Source organism: Taeniopygia guttata, chromosome 34 (assembly GCF_048771995.1).
Source record: "Taeniopygia guttata chromosome 34, bTaeGut7.mat, whole genome shotgun sequence".
Classification (NCBI taxonomy): Eukaryota; Metazoa; Chordata; class Aves; order Passeriformes; family Estrildidae; genus Taeniopygia; species Taeniopygia guttata.
This window is the reverse complement of record NC_133059.1, coordinates 2,655,001-2,678,387: the sequence shown is the minus strand read 5'-3', so window position 1 is coordinate 2,678,387 and position 23,387 is coordinate 2,655,001. Positions and strand designations below refer to the sequence as shown.

The window sequence follows — 23,387 nt, the reverse complement described above, 5'->3', positions numbered from 1 at the left end:
TCATCGGGAGATGTTTGGGATTGAAGGTGGGACCCCAAAATTCATCACAAGAGGTGGGGAGATGTTTGGGATTGAAGGTGGGACCCCAAAATTCATCGTGAGATGTTTGGGCAGCTCCTCACCTTCCTGGCATTGAAGGTGGGACCCCAAAATTCATCATAAAGAGTGGGGAGATGTTTGGGCAGCTCCTCATTTACTGGGGAGATGTTTGGGGCAAGGTGGGACCCCAAAATTCATCGGGAGATGTTGGGGTGGTGTGGAGATGTTGGGGCATCTCCTCACCTTCCTGGGGAGGGGCTTGGGACATGGTGGGACCCCAAAATTCATTGTGAGAGGTTGGGGTGACACCCACGGGTGGGGGTGGGGGTGACACCCACGGGTGGGGGTGGGGGTGACACCCACGGGGTGAGAAGTGGGGGTGACACCCACGGGGTGAGAAGTGGGGGTGACACCCACGAATGGGGGTGACACCCACGAGTGGGGGTGGGGGTGACACCCACGGGGTGAGAAGTGGGGGTGACACCCACGGGTGGGGGTGGCACCCACGGGGTGAAAAGTGGGGGTGACACCCACGGGTGGGAGTGACACCCATGGAAGGAGGTGACACCCGCGGGTGGGGGTGAGGGTGGGGTGACACCCATGAGTGGGGGTGACACCCACGAGTGGGGGTGGGGGTGACACCCACGGGGTGAAAAGTGGGGGTGACACCCATGAGTGGAGGTGACACCCACGGAATGAGAAGTGGGGGTGACACCCATGGGTGGGGGTGGGGGTGACACCCACGGGGTGAGAAGTGAGGGTGACACCCACGGGGTGAGAAGTGGGGGTGACACCCACCGGATGAAAAGTGGGGGTGACACCCACGGGTGGGGGTGACACCCACGGGGTGAGAAGTGGGGGTGACACCCATGAGTGGGAGTGACCCCCACGGGTGGGGGTGGGGGTGACACCCACGGGTGGGAGTGACACTCACGGGGTGAGAAATGGGGGTGACACCCACGGGTGGGGGTGACACCCACGGGGTGAGAAGTGGGGGTGACACCCACGGGTGGGGGTGGGGGTGGGGGCGACACCCACGGGCACCAAACGACAAAATTTGGGTGGGAAATGGGGAAATGGGGAAATGGGGGAGGGGATATAAACGCGCCCACGCGTGGGGGGAGGGGCAGCGCGGCCGCACCCCCCCAACCCCCTCCCCCACCCCTCCCCCACCCCTCCCCCACCCCTCCCGCCCCTCCCCCGCCCCCGGAACCTTCTCGATGCGCCGGAGCCACTCGCGGTTCTGCGCCAGCTCGGCCAGGAGCGCCGGGTGCTGCAGCCACGGCCGCGCCGCGCCCCGCGGGGGCGGGTCCCGCGTGGGGTCCGCAGCCATGCGGGTCCGGTCCGCGACCCACGCCGCCAGCTGGGGGGGAGGGGCGCCTCAGGACCCCCCCACGGACACGGACACGCGGGGGGAGGGGCGGGACCCCCACCCACCCACGGACACGGACACGCGTGGGGGGAGGGACACGGCCTCAGACCCCCCCCACGGACACGCGTGGGGGGAGGGGCGCGACCCCCACCCACGGACACGCGGGGGGAGGGGCGGGACCCCCACCCACCCACGGACACGCGTGGGGGGAGGGGCGCCTCAGCACCGACCCCCCTCCACGGACACGCGTGGGGGAGGGGCGGGACCCCCACCCACGGACACGCGTGGGGGGAGGGGCGCCTCAGCTCCGACCCCCACCCACGGACACGGACACGCGGGGGGAGGGGCGCCTCAGCACCGACCCCCACCACGGACACGGACACGCGTGGGGGGAGGGGCGCCTCAGCACCGACCCCCCCCCCCACGGACACGCGTGGGAACGGGCGCGACCCCCTCCCCGAATTAGCAAAAAATTCAATTTATGGGCTACAAACCCCCCCCGATAATTCGAGAAAATAATTAAAAATCGGGAGGTGAATTTTGATATTTTGCTAAAAAAATACCCAATTTCTACCCAAAAAAATAAGAAAAAAACCCCAAAAAATAAAAAAAAATCGGGAGGTGAATTTTGTTATTTTGCTAAAAAAATACCCCAATTTCTACCACTCCCCCTCCCCAAATTACCGGAAAATTCAATTTATGGGCTATACACCCCCCCCGATAATTCGGGGAAAATAAATTAAAATCGGGATGAATTCTGGTATTTTGATAAAAAAATTAATCCAAATTTCTACCCCTCTCCCCCAAAAAAATAAAAAATAAAAAACAAAAAATAAATAAAAATCGGGAGGTGAATTCTGTGATTTTGCTAATAAAAAAATACTCCAATTTCTACCCCTCCCCCTCACCAAAAATAAAAAAAAATCGGGAGGTGAATTCTGATATTTTTGCTAAAAAAAATACCCCAATTTCTACCCCTCTCCCCTCCCCAAATTACCGGAAAATTCAATTTATGGGCTATACATCCCCCCCGCTTCTTGGGGAAAAATAAATTAAAAATCGGGAGGTGAATTCTGTTATTTTGCTAAAAAAATATCCCAATTTCTACCCCTCCCCCTCCCCAAAAATAAAAAATAAATTGGGAGGAGCAGTTTGATTTTCTTAAAAATATAAAAATAATTTTCTCCTCAATCCTCCCCTAAAAAAAACAAATAAAAATAAAAAAATAGGATGGAGTCGTCTTTTCTGCCAAAAAATAAAAAATAAAAATTGGATGGAGTCGTCTCTCTTTTTGCCCAAAAAATAAAAAAATCGGATGGAGTCGTCTCTCTTTTTGCCAAAAAATAATAAAAAAAATAAAATCCAATGGAGTCGTCTCTTTTTTTGCCCAAAAAATAAAAAAAAAAATCGGATGGTGTTGTTCTCTCTTTTTGCCAAAAAATAATAAAAAAAATAAAATCCAATGGAGTCGTCTCTTTTTTTGCCCAAAAAATAAAAAAATAGGATGGAGTCGTTTCTCTTTTTGCCCCAAATAAAATAAAAATAAAATCGGATGGAGTCTCCCCTCTTTTTCCCAAAAAATAAATCGGGAGGAGAACCCCCCGTATTTTTCCCAAAAAATACACAAAAATCAGGAGGAGCCCCCCCGCTTATTGCAAAAAAAAAAAATAAATAAATTAAAAATAATTCCCCGGATTTTCCCGAAAAAAAAATCAAAAAACACCAGAGGGGAGCCCGAAAAAAACCCAAAAAACGGGGAGGGGAGCGCCAAAATAATCCCAAAAAATAACGGAGGGGAGCCCCAAAATAATCCCAAAAAACGGGGAGGGGAGCCCCAAAATAATCCCAAAAAATAACGGAGGGGAGCCCCAAAATAATCCCAAAAAAGCCCAAAATAGCCGCGCCCCTCCCCCCCTTCCCAAAAAAACCCAAAAAAATCGGAAAGGGCGCGAGGAGCCCCTCCCCCTCCCCCTTTTTTCCCAAAAAAACGGCGGATTTGGAGTCGGAAGGGTCGGGGGAGGGGCGAGGATGAGGATGGAGGAGGAGGAGGAGGAGGAGGAGGAGGAGGAGGAGGAGGGGGGGGGGATGAAGATGATGAAGGGGGGGATGAAAATGGAGGATGAGGATGAGGATGGAGGAGGAGGAGGAGGAGGAGGAGGAGGGGGGGGGATGAAGATGGAGGAGGGGATGAAGATGATGATGGGGGGATGAAGATGGAGGAGGGCGAGGAAGGAGGAGGAGGAGGAGGAGGAGGGGATGAAGATGGAGGGGGGGATGAAGATGATGATGAAGGGGATGAAAATGGAGGAGGGGATGAAGATGGAGGAGGAGGAGGAGGAGGAGGAGGGGGATGAAGATGGAGGGGGGGATGAAGATGAAGGGGGGGGATGAAGATGATGAAGGAGATGAAAATGGAGGAGGGGATGAAGATGAAGGGGGGGGATGAAGATGGAGGAGGAAGAGGAGGAGGAGGGGGGATGGAGGGGGGGGATGAAAATGGAGGCGGGGGATGAAGATGGAGGGGGGGGATGAAGATGATGAAGGGGGGGATGAAGATGGAGGGGGGGATGAAGATGATGAAGGGGGGGGATGAAGATGGAGGAGGGTGAGGAAGGAGGAGGAGGAGGAGGGGGGGATGAAGATGGAGGGGGGGGGATGAAGATGGAGGGGGGGATGAAGATGAAGGGGGGGGGGATGAAGATGGAGGAGGGTGAAGAAGGAGGAGGAGGAGGAGGAGGAGGATGGAGCTGATGGAGGAGGGGGATGAGGACGGAGCAGGAGGATGAGGAGGACGGAGCAGGGGAAGAGGAAGGCTCCGGCGGCGGCGGGAGGAGGCAGAGGAGGGTGAGGAGGAGGAGGAGGAGGAGGAGGAGGAGGAGGAGGAAGAGGCCGCCGCGGCTCCCGCGGTGATGCGGCAGATCCCGGGCGGGGCGCGGGCGCCGGATGAGCCGCGGAGATCCGCCAAAAAAATCCATCCCCGAGCGGGGGAGCCGCGGCGAGCCCGAAATGCCCCAAATCCACCCCAAAAATACCCAAAATTCACCCCCAAAATACCCCAAATTCACCCCAAAAAATACCCCAAATCCACCCCAAAAAATACCCCAAATCCACCCCAAAAAATACCCCAAATTCACCCCAAAAAATACACCAAATTCACCCCAAAAAATACCCAAAATCCACCCCAAAAAATACCCAAAATACACCCCAAAAAATACCCCAAATTCACCCCAAAAATACCCCAAATCCACCCCAAAAAATACCCCAAATCCACCCCAAAAATACCCCAAATCCACCCCAAAAATACCCCAAATCCACCCCAAAAATACCCCAAATTCACCCCAAAAATACCCCAAATTCACCCCAAAAATACCCAAAATCCACCCTAAAAAATACCCCAAATCCACCCCAAAAATACCCCAAATCCACCCCAAAAAATACCCAAAATCCACCCCAAAAAATACCCCAAATCCACCCCAAAAAATACCCAAAATCCACCCCAAAATGCACTCGGGACCGCCACAAAGGCAGCCCCAAATCCACCCTAAAATTAACCTCAAACCACCCCAAATCGAACCCACAAAAATACCCCAAATCCACCCCCAAAATGCACTCGAGACTGCCCCAAAGGCAGCCCCAAAATCCACCCCCAAATTAACCTCAAACCACCCCAAAAAAACACCCAAATTCTACCCCAAAATGCACTCGGAGCCATCACAAAGGCAGCCCCAAAATCCACCCCCAAATTAACCTCAAACCACCCCCAAAAAAACACCCAAAATCCACCCCAAAATGCACTCGGGACCGCCCCAAAGGCAGCCCCAAAATCCACCCTAAAATTAACCTCAAACCACCCCAAATCCACCCCACAAAAACACCCCAAAATCCACCCCAAAATGCACTCGGAACCACCCCAAAGGCAGCCCCAAAATCCACCCCAAACCACCCCAAATACACTCCAAATCCTGCCCAAATCCATCTCAAACCACCCCAAAATCTACCCCAAGATCAACCCCAAAATCCACCCCAAAATTAACCTCAAAGCACCCCAAATTTACTCCAAAATCCACCCCAAACCACCCCAAAATCCACTTCAAATCCACCCCAAACCACCACAAAATCCACCCCAAAACTGCCCAAACATCCACCCCAAACCACCCCAAAGTCCAACCCAAATTAAACCTCAAACCACCCCAAACCACCCCAAAATCCACCCCAAACCCCCTGAAATCCACCCCAAATTCACCCCAAAGTCAACCCCAAAACCGAACCCAAATTAAACCTCAAATCACCCCAAAGTGAACCTCAAAATCCACCCCAAATTCACCCCAAAACATCCCAAAATCCTCCCCAAAGCGCCCCAAAATCAACCTCAAAAAATCCACCCCCAAAGCCACCTAAAATCCACATTAAATTCACCCCAAATCCACCCCAAATTCATCCCAAAATCCACCACAAATCCACCCCAAAATGCACTCTAAAATCCACCCCAAAACCACTCTAAAATCCACCCCAAAACCACCCAAAATCCACCTCAAATCCACCCCAAAATCCAACCCAAATTCAACCTCAAATCCACCTCAAAATCCACCCCAAAACCGCCCCAAATTACCCCAGAACACCCCAAATCCACCTCAAATTAAACCTCAACCCCCCCAAAAATCCACCCCAAAATCAACCCCAAATCCAACCCAAATAAAACCTCAAATCACCCAAAATCCACCTCAAACCACCTCAAAATCCACCCCAAAATTCACCCCAAAGTCAACCCCAAAATCCAACCCAAAATTAACCCCAAATCCAACCCAAATTAACCTCAAATCCACCTCAAAACCCACCCCAAATGCAGCCCCAAAATCCACCCCAAAATTAACCTCAAACCACCTCAAACCACCCCAAAATCCACCCCTAAATCCCCCCCAAAATTAATCTCAAACCACCCCAAACCACCCCAAAATCCACCCAAAATCCACCCAAAATCCACCCAAAATCCACCCCAAAATCATCCCAAAATCCACCTCAAATCCAACCCAAATCCATGTCAAATCACCCCAAAATGCACCCTAAATCCACCTCAAGATCCACCCCAAATTAAACCTCAAATCCATCCAAATTCACCCCAAAATCCAACCCAAACCACCCCAAAATCATCCCAAAATCCACCCCAAAATCATCCCAATATCCACCTCAAATCCACCCCAAACCACCTCAAATCATCCCCATATCCAACCCAAACCACCTCAAAATACACCCCAAAATCCACCTCAAATTAAACCTCAACCCCCCCCAAAAATCCACCCCAAAATCAACCCCAAAATCCAACCCAAATTAAACCTCAAACCACCCAAAATCCACCCCAAACCACCTCAAAATCCACCCCAAATTCACCCCAAAGTCAACCCCAAAATCCACCCCAAATCCCCTCAAATCCATTCCAAACCAGCTCAAAATCCACCCCAAATTCACCCCAGAATCCAACCCAAATCCACCCCAAAATTAACCTCAAACCATCCTAAACCACCCCAAAATCCACCTCAAATACACCCCAAATTAAGCCTCAAATCCATCCAAATTCACCCCAGAATCCAACCCAAATCCATCTCAAATTAAACCTCAAACCACCCCAAAATCCATCCCGAACTCACCCCAAAATTAACCTCAAACCACCCCAAGTCCACTCCAGAATCCACCCCAAAATCATCCCAAAATTAACCTCAAACCGCCCCAAAATCATCCCAAAATCTACCTCAAAACACCCCAAACCACCTCAAAATGCACCCAAAAATCCACCTCAAAATCCACCCCTAAATCCCCCCCAAAATTAACATCAAACCACCCCAAACCCCCCCAAAATCCACCTCAAATCCACCCCAAACTCACCCCAAAATTAACCTCAAACCACCCCAAATCCACTCTAAAATCCACCCCAAAATCATCCCAAAATCCACCTCAAAATCATCCCAAAATCCACCTCAAATCCAACCCAAACCACCCCAAACTCACCCCAAAATTAACCTCAAACAACCCCAAATCCACTCTAAAATCCACCCCAAATTAAGCCTCAAATCCATCCAATATTGGAATTTGGGGATTTGGGGAGGGGTCTCGGATTGGGGGAATTTGGGAATGAATTCGGGGAGGGGTCAGTGGGAGTTTGGGGAGGGGTCTCTGTCTGGGAATGAATTTGGGGAGGGGTCTCTGGGGTGAATTTAGGGAGGGGTTTGTGGGGGTGAATTTGGGGAGGGGTCTCTTTTGGGGGTGAATGAATTTGGGGAGGGGTCTCTTTAGGGGGTGAATGAATTTGGGGAGGGGTCTCTGGGGATGCATTAATTTGGGGAGGGGTCTGTGGGGATGAATTTGGGGAGGGGTCTCAGGGGGATGAATGAATTTGGGGAGGGGTCTCTGTGATGAATTTGGGGAGGGGTCTCTGTGATTAATTAATTTGAGGAGGGGTCTCTGTGATTAATTAATTAGGGGAGGGGTCTCAGGGGTCTGTATGAATTTGGGGAGGGGTCTGTGGGTATGAATGAATTTGGGGAGGGGTCTCTGTAATTAATTAATTTGAGGAGGGGTCTGTATGAATTAGGGGAGGGGTCTCTGTGATTAATTAATTTGGGGAGGGGTCTCTGTGATTAATTAATTTGGGGAGGGGTCTCTGTATTAATTTGGGGAGGGGTCTGTGTGATTAATTAATTTGAGGAGGGGTCTCAGGTGTGAATTTGAGGAGGGGTCTCTGTGATGAATTAGGGGAGGGGTCTGTGTGATTAATTAATTTGGGGAGGGGTCTCTGTGTGATTAATTAATTAGGGGAGGGGTCTCTGTAGGTACCTCTCGGCACGCCCCCAGGAATCGCTGCAGGGGGGAGGGGTCTGTGTGATGAATTAGGGGAGGGGTCTGTGTGATTAATTAATTTGGGGAGGGGTCTCTGTGATTAATTTGGGGAGGGGTCTCTGTAGGTACCTCCTGGCACGCCCCCAGGAACCGCTGCAGGGGGGAGGGGTCTCTGTTTAGGGTCTGTATGAATTTGGGGAGGGGTCTGTGTGATTAATTAATTAGGGGAGGGGTCTCAGGGGATGCATTAATTAGAGGAGGGGTCTCAGTACCTCCCGGCAGGTGTGCAGGAATCGCTGCAGGGAGGAGGGGTCTGTGTGATTAATTAATTAGGGGAGGGGTCTCTGTGATTAATTAATTAGGGGAGGGGTCTCTGTGGGTATGAATTAATTAGGGGAGGGGTCTGTATTAATTAGGGGAGGGGTCTCTGTCGGTACCTCCTGGCACGCCCCCAGGAATCTCTGCAGGGGGGAGGGGTCTGTGTGATTAATTAATTATGGGAGGGGTCTGTGTGATTAATTAATTAGGGGAGGGGTCTCAGGGGGTATTAATTAATTTGGGGAGGGGTCTCAGTACCTCCCGGCACCCCCCCAGGAATCTCTGCAGGGGGGAGGGGTCTCTGTTTAGGGTCTGTATGAATTAGGGGAGGGGTCTGTGTGATTAATTAATTTGGGGAGGGGTCTCTGTGGGTATGAATTAATTAGGGGAGGGGTCTCAGGGGGTATGAATTAATTAGGGGAGGGGTCTCTGTGATTAATTAATTTGAGGAGGGGTCTCAGTACCTCCTGGCACGCCCCCAGGAACCGCTGCAGGGGGGAGGGGTCTGTGGGAATGAATTTGAGGAGGGGTCTGTGTGAGTAATTAATTTGGGGAGGGGTCTGTGGGTATGAATTAATTAGGGGAGGGGTCTCTGTGGATATTAATTAATTTGAGGAGGGGGTCTCTGTACCTCCCGGCACGCCCCCAGGAACCGCTGCAGGGGGGAGGGGTCTGTATGAATTTGAGGAGGGGTCTGTGTGATTAATTAATTAGGGGAGGGGTCTCTGTGATTAATTAATTAGGGGAGGGGTCTGTGTGATTAATTAATTAGGGGAGGGGTCTCAGGGGGTATTAATTAATTAGGGGAGGGGTCTCAGGGGTCGGTACCTCCCGGCACGCCCCCAGGAACCGCTGCAGGGGGGAGGGGTCTCTGTTTAGGGTATGTATTAATTTGAGGAGGGGTCTGTGTGATTAATTAATTAGGGGAGGGGTCTCTGTGGATATTAATTAATTAGGGGAGGGGTCTGTACCTCCCGGCACGCCCCCAGGAACCGCTGCAGGGGGGAGGGGTCTCTGTTTAGGGTATGTATTAATTTGAGGAGGGGTCTGTGTGATTAATTAATTAGGGGAGGGGTCTCAGTGGATATTAATTAATTAGGGGAGGGGTCTTAGGGGTATTAATTAATTAGGGGAGGGGTCTGTACCTCCCGGCACGCCCCCCGGAATCTCTCCAGGTCGCGCTGCCGCTGCAGCCGCTCCGCCCATTCCCGGGCCCGGCCCCGGCTCTGCTCGCTCCTGAGGGAGGGTAATTAGCGCTTAATTAGGCACTCATTAACCCCTCATTAACCCCTCAATAACCCCTGATTAACCCCTGATTAATCCGTAATTAATTAACCCTTAATTACCCCCTGATTAACCCTTAATTAACCCCTGATAAACCCCCGATTGACCCTTAATTATCCCCTGATTAACCCTTATATAACCGTCATTAACCCTTAATTAACCCCTGACTAACCCCTGATTAACCCCTATTAATCCTTAATTAATTAACCCTTAATTATCCCCTGATTAACCCTTAATTAGCCCCTTATTAACCCTTAATTAACCCCTGATTAACCCCAAATTGGACCTTCATTAGCCCCTAATTAACCCCTGATTAACTCATAATTAACCCCTGATTAATCCTTAATTAATTAACCCTTAATTAGCCCCTGATTAACCCTTCATTAACCCCTGAGTAACCCTTCATTAACCCCTGAACAATCCTTAATTTACCCTTAATTAGCCCCTGATTAACCCCTGATTAACCCCTGATTAATCCTTAATTTACCCTTAATTAGACACTGATTAACCCCTGATTAACCCCTGACTAACCCATAATTAACCCCTATTAATCCTTAATTAATTAACCCATAATTAACCCCTGATTAACCCTTAATTAACCCTCATTAACCCTTAATTATCCCCTGACTAACCCTTATTTAATCCCTAATTAACCCTTCATTAACCCCGATAAACCCCAAATTAAACCTTAATTAGCCCCTAATTAACCCCTGCTTAACCCATAATTAACCCCTATTAATCCTTAATTAAATAACCCTTAATTATCCCGATTAACCCTTCATAAACCCCTGATTAACCCCAAATTAAACCTTCATTCGCCCCTAACTAACCCCTGATTAACCCATAATTAACCCCATTTAATCCGTAATTAATTAACCCTTAATTAGCCCCTGATTAACCCTTAATTAACCCTCATTAACCCTTAATTATCCCCTGATTAACCCTTAATTAACCCCTAATTAACCCTTCATTAAGCCCTGATTAACCCCAAATTAAACCTTAATTTGCCCCTAATGAACCCCTGATTAACCCTCATCAACCCATAATTATCCCAATTAACCCTTAGATAACCCATAATTAACCCTTAATTAACCCCTGATTAACCCCAAATAAAACCTTAATTAGCCCCTAATTAACCCCTGATTAACCCCTGAACCTCCCCTCAAAGGGGAAACTGAGGCACGAGGTCCCACTGGGGGTTCCTGGATGGAATTTTGGGGTTCCTTGATGGAGTTTTGGGTTCCTGGGTGTTGTTTTGGGTTCCTGGATGGAATTTTGGGTTCCTGGATGGAATTTTGGGGTTCTGAGTAGAGTTTTGGGTTCCTGGATGGAATTTTGGGGTTCCTGGATGGAATTTTGGGGTTTTGAGTGGAATTTTGGGTTCCTGGATGGAATTTTGGGGGTCCTTGATGGAATTTTGGGGTTCTGGTTGGAATTTTGGGTTCCTGGATGGAATTTTGGGGTTCTGAGTGGTGTTTTGGGTTCCTGGATGGAATTTTGGGGTTCTGGGTGTTGTTCTGGGTTCCTGGATGGAATTTTGGGGGTCCTTGATGGAGTTTGGGGGATCTGGGTGGAGTTTTGTGTTTCTGGATGGAATTTTGGGGTTCTGGGTGGAATTTTGGGTTCCTGGGTGGAATTTTGGGTTCCTGGATGGAATTTTGGGGTTCTGAGTGGTGTTTTGGGTTCCTGGATGGAGCTTTGGGTTCCTGGTTGGAATTTTCGGGTTCTGGGTGGAGCTATGGGTTCCTGGATGGAATTTTGGGTTCCTGGATGGAATTTTGAGGTTCTGGGTGTTGTTTTGGGGTTCCTGGATGGAATTTTGGGTTCCTGGGTGGAATTTTGGGTTCCTGGGTGGAGTTTTTGGGTTCCTGGATAGAATTTTGGGTTCCTGAGTGGTGTTTTGGGTTCCTGGATGGAATTTTGGGTTCCTGGGTGGAATTTTGGGTTCCTGGGTGGAATTTTGGGTTCCTGGGTGGAGTTTTGGGTTCCTGGATGGAATTTTGGGGTCCCGGGTGGAGTTTTGGGGTTCCTGGGTGGAATTTTGGGTTCCTGGATGGAATTTTGGGGTTCCTGGGTGTTGTTTTGGGTTCCTGGATGGAATTTTGGGTTCCTGAGTGGAGTTTTGGGTTCCTGGATGGAATTTGGGGTTCCTGGGTGGAGTTTTGGGGTTCTGGATAGAATTTTTGGATCCTGAGTGGAATTTTGGGGTCCTGGATGGAATTTTGGGTTCCTGGGTGGAATTTTGGGTTCCTGAGTGGTGTTTTGGGTTCCTGGATGAAATTTTGGGTTCCTGGGTGGAATTTTGGGTTCCTGAGTAGTGTTTTGGGTTCCTGGATGGAATTTTGGGTTCCTGGATGGAATTTTGGGTTCCTGGGTGGAGTTTTGGGGTTTTGAGTGGAATTTTGGGGTTCCTGGATGGAATTTTGGGGTTCCTGGGTGGAATTTTGGGTTCCTGGATGGAATTTTGGGGTTCCTGGGTGGAGTTTTGGGTTCCTGGATGGAATTTTGGCTTCCTGAGTGGTTTTGATGGGTCCTGGGTGGGGTTTTGGGTTCCTGGATGGAATTTTGGGGTTCTGAGTGGAATTTTGGGTTCCTGGATGGAATTTTGGGTTCCTGGATGGAGTTTTGGGGTTCCTGGATGGAATTTTGGGGTTCTGAGTGGAATTTTGGGTTCCTGGATGGAATTTTGGGTTCCTGGATGGAGTTTTGGGGTTCTGGGTGTTGTTTTGGGTTCCTGGATGGAATTTTGGGTTCCTGGATGGAGCTTTGGGTTCCTGGGTGGAATTTTGGGGTTTTGAGTGGAATTTTGGGGTCCTGGATGGAATTTTGGGTTCCTGAGGGGAGTTTTGGGTTCCTGGATGGAATTTTGGGGGTCCTTGATGGAGTTTTGGGTTCCTGGATGGAATTTTGGGTTCCTGGATGGAATTTTGGGGTTCTGGATGGAATTTTGGGTTCCTGGATGGAATTTTGGGGTTCTGAGTGGAATTTTGGGTTCCTGGGTGGAATTTTGGGTTCCTGGATGGAGTTTTGGGTTCCTGGGTGGAATTTTGGGGTTCTGGGTGTCGTTTTGGGTTCCTGGATGGAATTTTGGGGTCCTGGATGGAGTTTTGGGTTCCTGGATGGAATTTTGGGGTTCTGGGTGAAGTTTTGGGGTCCTGGATGGGGTTTTGGGTTCCTGAGTGGAATTTTGGGGATCCTTGATGGAATTTTGGGGTTCTGGGTGAAGTTTTGGGGTTCTGGATGGAGTTTTGGGTTCCTGAGTGGTTTTGATGGGTCCTGAGTGGAGTTTTGGGTTCCTGGGTGGAATTTTGAGGTTCTGAGTGGTGTTTTGGGGTTCCTGGGTGGAGTTTTGGGGTTCTGGGTGTTGTTTTGGGTTCCTGGATGGAATTTTGGGTTCCTGAGGAAAGTTTTGGGTTCCTGGATGGAATTTTGGGTTCCTGGGTGGAGTTTTGGGTTCCTGGATGGAATTTTGGGTTCCTGGATGGAATTTTGGGGTTCCTGGGTGGAGTTTTGGGTTCCTGGATAGAATTTTGGGTTCCTGGATGGAATTTTGGGGTTCCTGGGTGGAGTTTTGGGTTCCTGGATAGAATTTTGGGTTCCTGAGTGGAATTTTGGGGGTCCTGGGTGGAGTTTTGGGTTCCTGGATGGAATTTTGGGTTCCTGGATGGAGTTTTGGGGTCCTGGATGGAATTTTGGGGGTCCTTGATGGAATTTGGGGGTCCTGGATGGAATTTTGGGGTCCTGAATGGAATTTTTGGTTCCTGGATGGAATTTTGGGGGTCCTGGGTGGTGTTTTGGGTTCCTGGATGGAATTTTGGGGGTCCTGGGTGGTGTTTTGGGTTCCTGGATGGAATTTTGGGGGTCCTGGGTGGTGTTTTGGGTTCCTGGATGGAATTTTGGGTTCCTGGATGTTGTTTTGGGTTCCTGGATGGAATTTTGGGTTCCTGGATGGAATTTTGGGGTTCTGGGTGGAATTTTGGGTTCCTGGATGGAATTTTGGGTTCCTGGGTGGAATTTTGGGTTCCTGGATGGAATTTTGGGGTTCTGGGTGTTGTTTTGGGTTCCTGGGTGGAATTTTGGGGTTCCTGGATGGAATTTTGGGGTTCTGAGTGGAATTTTGGGTTCCTGGATGGATTTTTGGGGTTCTGGGTGTTGTTTTGGGGTTCCTGGGTGGAATTTTGGGGTTCCTGGGTGGAGTTTTGGGGTCCTGGATGGAATTTTGGGGTTCCTGGGTGGAATTTTGGGTTCCTGAGTGGAGTTTTGGGGTCCTGGGTAGAGTTTTTTGGGGATTTGGGTGGTGTTTTGGGTTCCTGAGTAGAATTTTGGGGGTCCTTGATGGAATTTTGGGGTTCTGGGTGAAGTGTTGGGGTTCTGGATGGAATTTTGGGTTCCTGGATGGAGTTTTGGGTTCCTGGATGGAATTTTGAGGTTCTGAGTGGAGTTTTGGGTTCCTGGATGGAATTTTGGGGTTCTGGGTGGAATTTTGGGTTCCTGGACGGAATTTTGGGCTTCTGAGTGGTGTTTTGGGTTCCTGGATGGAATTTTGGGGTTCCTGGATGGAATTTTGGGTTCCTGGATGGAATTTTGGGTTCCTGGATGGAATTTTGGGGTTCCTGGGTGTTGTTTTGGGTTCCTGGATGGAATTTTGGGTTCCTGAGGGGAGTTTTGGGTTCCTGGATGGAATTTTGGGTTCCTGGATGGAATTTTGGGGTTCTGAGTGGAGTTTTGGGGTTCCTGGGAGCTGCTGGTGGCTCCGGGGCTCTCCTGGTGGCTCGGGGGTCTCCACGATGGTCACCGACCTGGCGCGGAGCTCCTCCATGGCCTCGGCCACGCGGTCGCTGTGGAGGTTGCCCTGGCGCCGGAGGCTCTCGCCGGCCTGCAGGACCAGCTGGACCTTCTGCAGGTTCAGCTCCAGCGTGGTGGTGAAGTCCTTGTGCTTCTTCAGCGCCTTGGTCACCCCTTCCACCGTGTCCGGCAGCTCGGCGTTGGCCAGGGTGGTCTCCTGGGAGGTTTGGTGGGGGTGGTGACCTCTGCCTTGCCCTTGGGTGGTCACCTCAATGCCATGGGAGATCCACCAGGAGCTGCTCCCACCCAAATCCATCAACCAGGACCTTCCACCACCCAAATCCATCAATGGGACCTTCCACCACCCAAATCCATCAATGGGACCTCCCACCACCCAAATCCATCAATGGGACCTTCCACCACCCAAATCCATCAATGGGACCTTCCACCACCCAAACCCATCAATGGGACCTCCCACCACCCAAATCCATCAACCGGGACCTTCCACCACCCAAATCCATCACCAGGACCTCCCACCACCCAAATCCATCAACCAGGACCTTCCATCACCCAAATCCATCAACCAGGACCTTCCACCACCCAAACCCATCAATGGGACCTCCCACCACCCAAACCCATCAACTGGGACGTTCTCTTCACCATTGTCCTCCTCACCCATCCATCATCTCCATCACCCAGGACCTTCTCCCACCCATGGTCCCCATCACCATTCATCATCTCCATCAGCCAGGACCTTCTCTGAACCATCATCCCCATCACCACTCATCATCTCCATCACCCAGGACCTTCTCCCACCCATTGTCCCCATCACCCATCATCTCCATCCCCATCCATCATCTCCATCACCCAGGACCTTCTCCCACCCGTTCCCATCACCACTCATCATCTCCACCACGCAGGACCTTCTCCCCCCCGCTGTCCCACCACCATCCATCATCTCCCCCAGCAGGACCTTCTCCCCCCACTGTCCCACCACCATCCATCATGTCCATCACCCAGGACCTTCTCCCACCCATTGTCCCCATCACTCATCCATCATCTCCACCACCCAGGACCTTCTCCCACCCATTGTCCCCATCAACATCCATCATCTCCATCAGGACCTTCTCTGAACCATCATCCCCATCAACACTCATCATCTCCACCACCTAGGACCTTCTCTGAACCACCATCTCCATCACCCAGGACCTTCTCCCCTCGCTGTCCCACCACCATCCATCATCTCCCCCACCCAGGACCTTCTCCCACCCGTTCCCATCATCACCCATCCATCATCTCCATCAACCAGGACCTTCTCCCACCCATTGTCCCCCTCACCACTCATCATCTCCATCAGGACCTTCTCTGAACCATCATCCCCATCACCATCCATCATCTCCATCACCCAGGACCTTCTCCCACCCATTGTCCCCATCACCATCCATCATCTCCACCACCAGGACCTTCTCTGAACCATCATCCCCATCACCCAGGACCTTCTCCCCCGCTGTCCCACCACCACCCATCATCTCCCCCAGCAGGACCTTCTCCCCTGCTGTCCCACCACCATCCATCATCTCCCCCAGCAGGACCTTCTCTGAACCACCATCTCCCCCAGCAGGACCTTCTCCCCCGCTGTCCCACCACCACCCATCATCTCCATCACCAGGACCTTCTCCCCCGCTGTCCCACCACTGCCGGACCTGCTTGCAGAGGAGCTTCTGGCACTGCTGCACGTCCCTCAGGAAGAGGTGGAAGACGTGGGACTGCACCAGGAGCTCCCTCCTCGTGTCCCAGCTCTGCAGGAGCTTCCCCCAGCCCGCGTCCAACTTCTGCAGCCACTGCTGGAGGGACAGGTGGGGCACCTCCATGTCCTCCAGGGCCAGCAGCTCGCTGGCCGCCTGGATCTTGGCGTAGTCCTCCTCGTAGCCGTTGATCTCCTCCTTGAGGGCCACGTGGACGTTCAGCAGCTTCTCGGCCTCGGCCAAGCTCTCGGGGACCTCCTCGGAGCCCACGGCCGCTTGGGTCTTCACCAACCACCCCAAGAAGTTGTCCAGGTCCTGGATGAACTGCTGGAGACGCCCGGCCACGGTCAAGGTGTCCTCGCAGCCTTGGAGGGTCCGTTTGAGGTTGTCCCACTCGTGGCCGATCTCCTCGAAGGGCAGCAGGATCTCCAGGGCGCGCTCGGGGTGGGCGGCGGCCAAGGTCTCGCCCTCCTGCTGGAGCTCCACCAGCCGTGGTTCCAGGGCCACCAGGGCGGCCTCCATGGTGGACAGGCGGCGCTGCAGGGCCAGGACCCCGCCCAGGTCGCTGCCACCGGACTGGGTGGCCTCGATGGTTCTTCTCTTCTCCCGCACCTGCTCCTTCATCTCGCTGCACTCCAGGAGGAAGTTCTGGATCTTCAGCACGGAGCTCAGCTGGCTCTTCTTGTTCTCCACCAGCTCCACCACCCGGTTCCACCTGGGGATGGGGACAGGAGCGAGGTGAGACCTCCACCGAGGTGGGACAGGGTCCACCAGGGTCAGCAGCAACCCCTGGGATGGGTTGGGGATGGTGGCCTGGAGACCTGGACCCCATGGGGACGTCCCACCAGACCTCAGGAAGGTTGAGACTCATTTCAGGACCCCCAGGGTGGGTTTGGATCATTGTCCTGGAGACCTGGACCCCATGGGGACGTCCCACCAGACCTCAGGAAGGTTGAGACTCATTTCAGGACCCCCAGGATGGGTTTGGATCGTTGTCCTGGAGATCCAGACCCCATGGGGACGTCCCACCACCGGAGAACCACAGGTGAGGGTCTCCAGGCAGCCCCACACAAAGCTCCTCCCACCAAGGAGACCTCAGGAAGGTTGAGACTCATTTCAGGACCCCCAGGATGGGTTGGGAATGGTGGCCTGGAGATCCGGACCCCATGGGGACGTCCCACCAGACCTCAGGAAGGTTGAGACTCATTTCAGGACCCCCAGGATGGGTTGGGAATGGTGGCCTGGAGATCTGGACCCCATGGGGACGTCCCACCAGACCTCAGGAAGGTTGAGACTCATTTCAGGACCCCCAGGATGGGTTTGGATCGTTGTCCTGGAGACCTGGACCCCATGGGGACGTCCCACCAGACCTCAGGAAGGTTAAGACTCATTTCAGGACCCCCAGGATGGATTTGGATCATTGTCCTGGAGACCTGGACCCCATGGGGACGTCCCACCAGACCTCAGGAAGGTTGAGACCCATTTCAGGACCCCCAGGGTGGGTTTGGATCGTTGTCCTGGAGATCCGGACCCCATGGGGACGTCCCACCACCGGAGAACCACAGGTGGGGATCTCCAGGCAGCCCCACACAAAGCTCCTCCCACCAAGGAGACCTCAGGAAGGTTGAGACTCATTTCAGGACCCCCAGGATGGGTTTGGATCATTGTCCTGGAGATCTGGACCCCATGGGGACGTCCCACCAGACCTCAGGAAGGTTGAGACTCATTTCAGGACCCTCAGGATGGGTTTGGATCATTGTCCTGGAGATCCAGACTCCATGGGGATGTCCCACCACCGGAGAACCACAGGTGGGGGTCTCCAGGCAGCCCCACACAAAGCTCCTCCCACCAAGGAGACCTCAGGAAGGTTGAGACTCATTTCAGGACCCCCAGGATGGGTTTGGATCATTGTCCTGGAGATCTGGACCCCATGGGGACGTCCCACCACCGGAGAACCACAGCTTGGAGGTCTCCAGGCAGCCCCACACAAAGCTCCTCCCACCAAGGAGACCTCAGGAAGGTTGAGACTCATTTCAGGACCCTTTAGGGTGGGTTTGGATCATTGTCCTGGAGACCTGGACCCCATGGGGACGTCCCACCAGACCTCAGGAAGGTTGAGACCCATTTCAGGACCCTCAGGATGGGTTGGGAATGGTGGCCTGGAGATCTGGACCCCATGGGGACGTCCCACCACCAGAGAACCACAGGTGGGGGTCTCCAGGCAGCCCCACACAAAGCTCCTCCCACCAAGGAGACCTCAGGAAGGTTGAGACTCATTTCAGGACCCCCAGGATGGGTTTGGATCGTTGTCCTGGAGATCCGGACCCCATGTGGACGTCCCACCACCGGAGAACCACAGCTTGGGGGTCTCCAGGCAGCCCCACCCAGGAGACCCCAAGAAGGTCAAGGTCCACCTCAGGTCACCCCCACACCCGTACCGGCTGTTGAGGTGGTCCTGGCAGGACCGGACCTCGTCCGAGCTGGGGTGGCCACCATCCACCAGCTGCTGCACCACCTGGTTGACGTCCAGGACGCGCCCCATGACGCTGTTCATCTCCTGGTCCAGACTCTCGAACCTGAGCAGACGGACACGGACGGTTCCACCACGGCACCAGAAACCTCAACGTCCATCCCCACCCCACCCCACCCCACCCCACCTGTGCTGGATCACCTCGACCTCATCCAGCTCCTCGGGCACCTCCATCTTCTCCAACCACTGCTCCTTCTCGTCCACCCACACCTCGCAGGCGTGGACCTCGCTGAACATGCGGTAGACGGCCAGAGCGTCCTGCAGCCACTGCGTCCTCAGCACGGCCACCTCGGCCACCTCTCCGTAGAGCTGCTCCACCTCCACCACGCGGATCTGGATGTCCACGCCCTGCCGGTGGTCGGGGGCCAGGAGAGCCAGGTGCTGGCGCAGGGCCAGGACGGCGGCGCGGGTCTTCTCCACCTGCTCCACCACGGCGCGGTGCTTGCGCAGGAGGGCCTGGCTGGAGTGGTCGTCGTGGCCGAAGTCCTCGCTGGACACGATGCGGTACGTGTCCTGCAGCCAGGCCACCAGGTCGTCCATCTCGGCGCTGAACTGGAAGAAGTTCATGGCGTCCTCCAAGCGTTGCTGGTGGAGTCCCGTCACCTCCTCCAGCTTCTTCCACCGCAAGCAGACTTCTCGCATCTTCTCCTGGATGCCCACGGAGCTGAAGGACTTCTTGGCCAGGATCTTCTCGCCTTTCTTCATGGTCTGGTGCAGCAGCGCCCGGCGGTTGCCCAGCTCGCCCAGCATGGTCTTGTGTTTGTTGGTCAAGGTCACCACGCTGCTGAGGTCGCGGCCGCAGGTCTTGGCCGCCAGGATCTTCTCCTTCTCGCGGATCCAGGCCTCGGCCTCCTCCATCTCCTGGAAGAAGGTCCAGAGCTGGCGGGAGTCCTCCAGCTCCTTCCTCCTCTTGGCCGCCAGCTCCTCCAGCTCCTCCAGGCACGTCTGGACGTGGTGGACGCGGTTGCAGATGATCTGGGGGTCGCAGGGTTGGTAGCCTGGGCCAGGAGAAGGGGCTTAGATGGTGGCACGGGGTGTCCAGGACGTGGTGGGGTCACCAGCCACGAGGTGTCCAGGGAAGGACCAGACGTGGCACCTGGGCTGTGGTCCACTCAAAGATCTCAGAGGGCTTTTCCAAGCTCATGGGTGCTATGGGGACTCTTGGAGGTGACCCATCAGGACCTTGGGTTGACCCTTCCCTGGTCCACCAAGACCATGGCTGACCTTTCCATGGTCCACCAAGACCTTGGCTGACCTTTGCATGGTCCACCAAGACCTTGGCTGACCTTTCCATGGTCCACCAAGACCTTGGATGACCTTTCCATGGTCCACCAAGACCTTGGATGACCTTTGCATGGTCCACCAAGACCTTGGCTGACCTTTGCATGGTCCACCAAGACCTTGGCTGATCTTCCCATGGTCCACCAAGACCTTGGATGACCTTTCCATGGTCCATCAAGACCTTGGATGACCTTTGCATGGTCCACCAAGACCTTGGCTGACCCTTCCATGGTCCATCAAGACCTCGGATGACCTTTCCATGGTCCATCAAGACCTTGGCTGACCTTTGCATGGTCCACCAAGACCTTGGCTGACCCTTCCATGATCCACCAAGACCTTGGCTGACCTTTCCATGGTCCACCAAGACCTTGGCTGACCTTTCCATGGTCCACCAAGACCTTGGCTGATCTTCCCATGGTCCACCAAGATCTTGGCTGACCTTTGCATGGTCCACCAAGACCTTGGCTGACCTTTGCATGGTCCATCAAAACCTCAGATGATCCTTCTATGGTCCACCAAGACCTTGGCTGACCTTAGCATGGTCCACCAAGACCTTGGCTGACCTTTTCATCGCCCACCAAAACCTCAGATGACCCTTCCATGGTCCATCAAGACCTTGGCTGACCTTTCCATGGTCCATCAAGACCTTGGATGACCCTTCCAAGGTCCACCAAGACCTTGGCTGACCCTTCCATGGTCCATCAAGACCTTGGCTGACCTTTTCATAGCCCACCAAAACCTCAGATGACCCTTCCATGGTCCACCAAGACCTTGGCTGACCTTTCCATGGTCCATCAAGACCTTGGCTGACCTTTGCATGGTCCACCAAGACCTTGGCTGACCTTTGCATGGCCCACCAAGACCTTGGCTGACCCTTCCATGGTCCATCAAGACCTTGGCTGATCTTCCCATGGTCCACCAAGACCTTGGCTGACCTTTTCATAGCCCACCAAAACCTCAGATGACCCTTCCATGGTCCACCAAGACCTTGGCTGACCCTTCCATGGTCCATCAAGACCTTGGCTGACCTTTCCATGGTCCATCAAGACCTCAGCTGACCTTTGCATGGTCCATCAAGACCTTGGCTGATCTTCCCATGGTCCATCAAAACCTCAGATGACCCTTCCATGGTCCATCAAGACCTTGGCTGTTCTTTCCATGGTCCATCAAAACCTCAGATGACCCTTCCATGGTCCATCAAGACCTTGGATGACCCTTCCGTGGTCCACCAAGACCTTGGCTGATCTTCCCATGGTCCATCAAGACCTTGGCTGACCTTTGCATGGTCCACCAAGACCTTGGCTGACCTTTGCATGGTCCACCAAGACCTTGGCTGACCTTTCCATGGTCCACCAAGACCTTGGCTGACCCTTCCATGGTCCACCAAAACCTCAGATGACCCTTCCATGGTCCATCAAAACCTTGGCTGACCTTTGCATGGTCCATCAAGACCTTGGATGACCCTTCCATGGTCCATCAAGACCTTGGCTGACCTTTGCATGGTCCAACAAGACCTTGGCTGACCTTTCCATGGTCCACCAAGACCTTGGATGACCCTTCCATGGTCCACCAAGACCCTGGTGGCCCTTCCCAAGGGTCCCTCCCCCTCCCTGGTCACCCGCCCTGGTGGCCCCGTTACCGTCCAGCTCGGAGAACTTGAGTGCGGCGGCGTTGAGGGCCTGGACACGTTCGGTCTGGGCCGCGATGTCGGCCTCCAGCAGCCCGTGCTTCTGCAGGAGGTCCTCAACCTCCAGCAGATGCTTCCCCAAATCCTTGGAGACCAGAAGAACCTGGAGAAGAACCAAACCGCGTCACCCATCACCACCGGAGCTTCGCCGGGCCGCCGAATCTTCTCGGTGCTTACCTGCATCTCCTCCATCCAGTCGATCATGTAGACCATCTCCTGGAAGATCTTCTGCAGCGCCAGGTTCTGCTCGAGGCGGGCGCGGCGGGCGCGGAGCAGCTCGGTCAGCAGCGCCCACTGCCGCAGGACGTTGTCCTTCTGGGCGCCGATGCGCCGCGTGTCGTAGTAGCCCTCGGACTCCATCTCCAGGGCCAGCTCCACCACCACCTGGATGCGCTCCTGGTACGAGGAGATGTCGGCCTCGATGGCCTCGTGCTTCTTCATGGCCGCCTCCACCGCCGGCAGGTCGTAGCCGAAGTTGTCCTGAAGGGGAGGAGTGGGGTCCTCAGCGGTCCAGGAGGACGTCGAGGAGGTCCCACCAGTCCTCCGTGGTCAATGAGGAGGACAAGGAGGTCCAACCCCCTCTCCGTGGTCATGGAGGTCCCACCAGTCCACCATAACCAAGGAGGTCCAACCCCCTCTCCGTGGTCAAGGAGGAGGTCGAGGTGGTCCCACCAGTGAGGAGGCCAATGAGGTCCAACCCCCTCTCCGTGGTCATGGAGGTCCCACCAGTCCTCCATGGTCAATGAGGAGGACAAGGAGGTCCAACCCGCTCTCCATGGTCATGGAGGTCCCACCAGTCCTCCATGGTCAATGAGGAGGACAAGGAGGTCCAACCCGCTCTCCATGGTCATGGAGGTCCCACCAGTCCACCATAACCAAGGAGGTCCAACCCCCTCTCCATGGTCAAGGAGGTCCCACCAGTCCACCATAACCAAGGAGGTCCAACCCCCTCTCTGTGGTCAAGGAGGAGGTTGAGGAGGTCCCACCAGTCCTCCGTGGTCAATGAGGAGGCCAATGAGGTCCAACCCGCTCTCCGTGGTCATGGAGGTTCCACCAATCCACCATAACCAAAGAGGTCCAACCCCCTCTCCATGGTCAAGGAGGAGGTCAAGGAGGTCCCACCAGACCTCCACGGTCAATGAGGAGGACAAGGAGGTCCAACCCCTTCTCTGTGGTCATGGAGGTCCCACCAGTCCACCATAACCAAGGAGGTCCAAACCCTTCTCCATGGTCGAGAAGGCCAACGAGGTCCAACCATCCCTCCCCTGGTCAAGGAGGTCCCACCACCTCTCCATGGTCAATGAGGAGGTCAAAAAGGTCCAGCGCCCTCTCCACGGTCAAGGAGGAGATCAAAGATGTCCAACCATCTCCCCCCATTCAAGGAGGACTCCAAGGAGTTCCCACCATCCCCAACGAGTTCCCACCATCCCCAACGAGGTCCCACCACCCACCACCCCACCCAGGGATTGTCCCACCCCAAGCTGAAGGTCCTCATGACCCCTCCCACCCCACCCCACC

General features: G+C 53.7%; 2 protein-coding genes across 6 annotated transcripts in view; both read right to left on the bottom strand.

The window, feature by feature from the left end:
- LOC121468955 (uncharacterized) overlaps positions 1-23,387 on the bottom strand; it is a 2,238,800-nt gene that overhangs the window by 34,203 nt on the left and 2,181,210 nt on the right. The gene's annotated exons all lie outside the window — the stretch shown is intronic.
- The window catches only part of SPTBN4 (spectrin beta, non-erythrocytic 4), a 64,106-nt gene that overhangs the window by 28,825 nt on the left and 11,894 nt on the right, over positions 1-23,387 (bottom strand). For 4 of the 5 annotated variants that reach the window (XM_072920968.1, XM_072920970.1, XM_072920966.1 and 1 more), the window contains 9 exons: position 23,387; positions 22,047-22,349; positions 21,822-21,972; positions 19,029-19,899; positions 18,810-18,947; positions 16,330-17,086; positions 14,641-14,843; positions 9,703-9,793; positions 1,253-1,402 (listed from right to left, as the gene is read on the bottom strand). The exon at position 23,387 is cut by the window's right edge and continues 158 nt beyond it. In XM_072920968.1, the coding sequence (XP_072777069.1) occupies positions 1,253-1,402; positions 9,703-9,793; positions 14,641-14,843; positions 16,330-17,086; positions 18,810-18,947; positions 19,029-19,899; positions 21,822-21,972; positions 22,047-22,349; position 23,387 (2,665 nt within the window). Of the gene's footprint in view, positions 1-1,252; positions 1,403-9,702; positions 9,794-14,640; positions 14,844-16,329; positions 17,087-18,809; positions 18,948-19,028; positions 19,900-21,821; positions 21,973-22,046; positions 22,350-23,386 lie in introns of those variants that run through there. The other variant, XM_072920969.1, reaches the window with a different exon arrangement.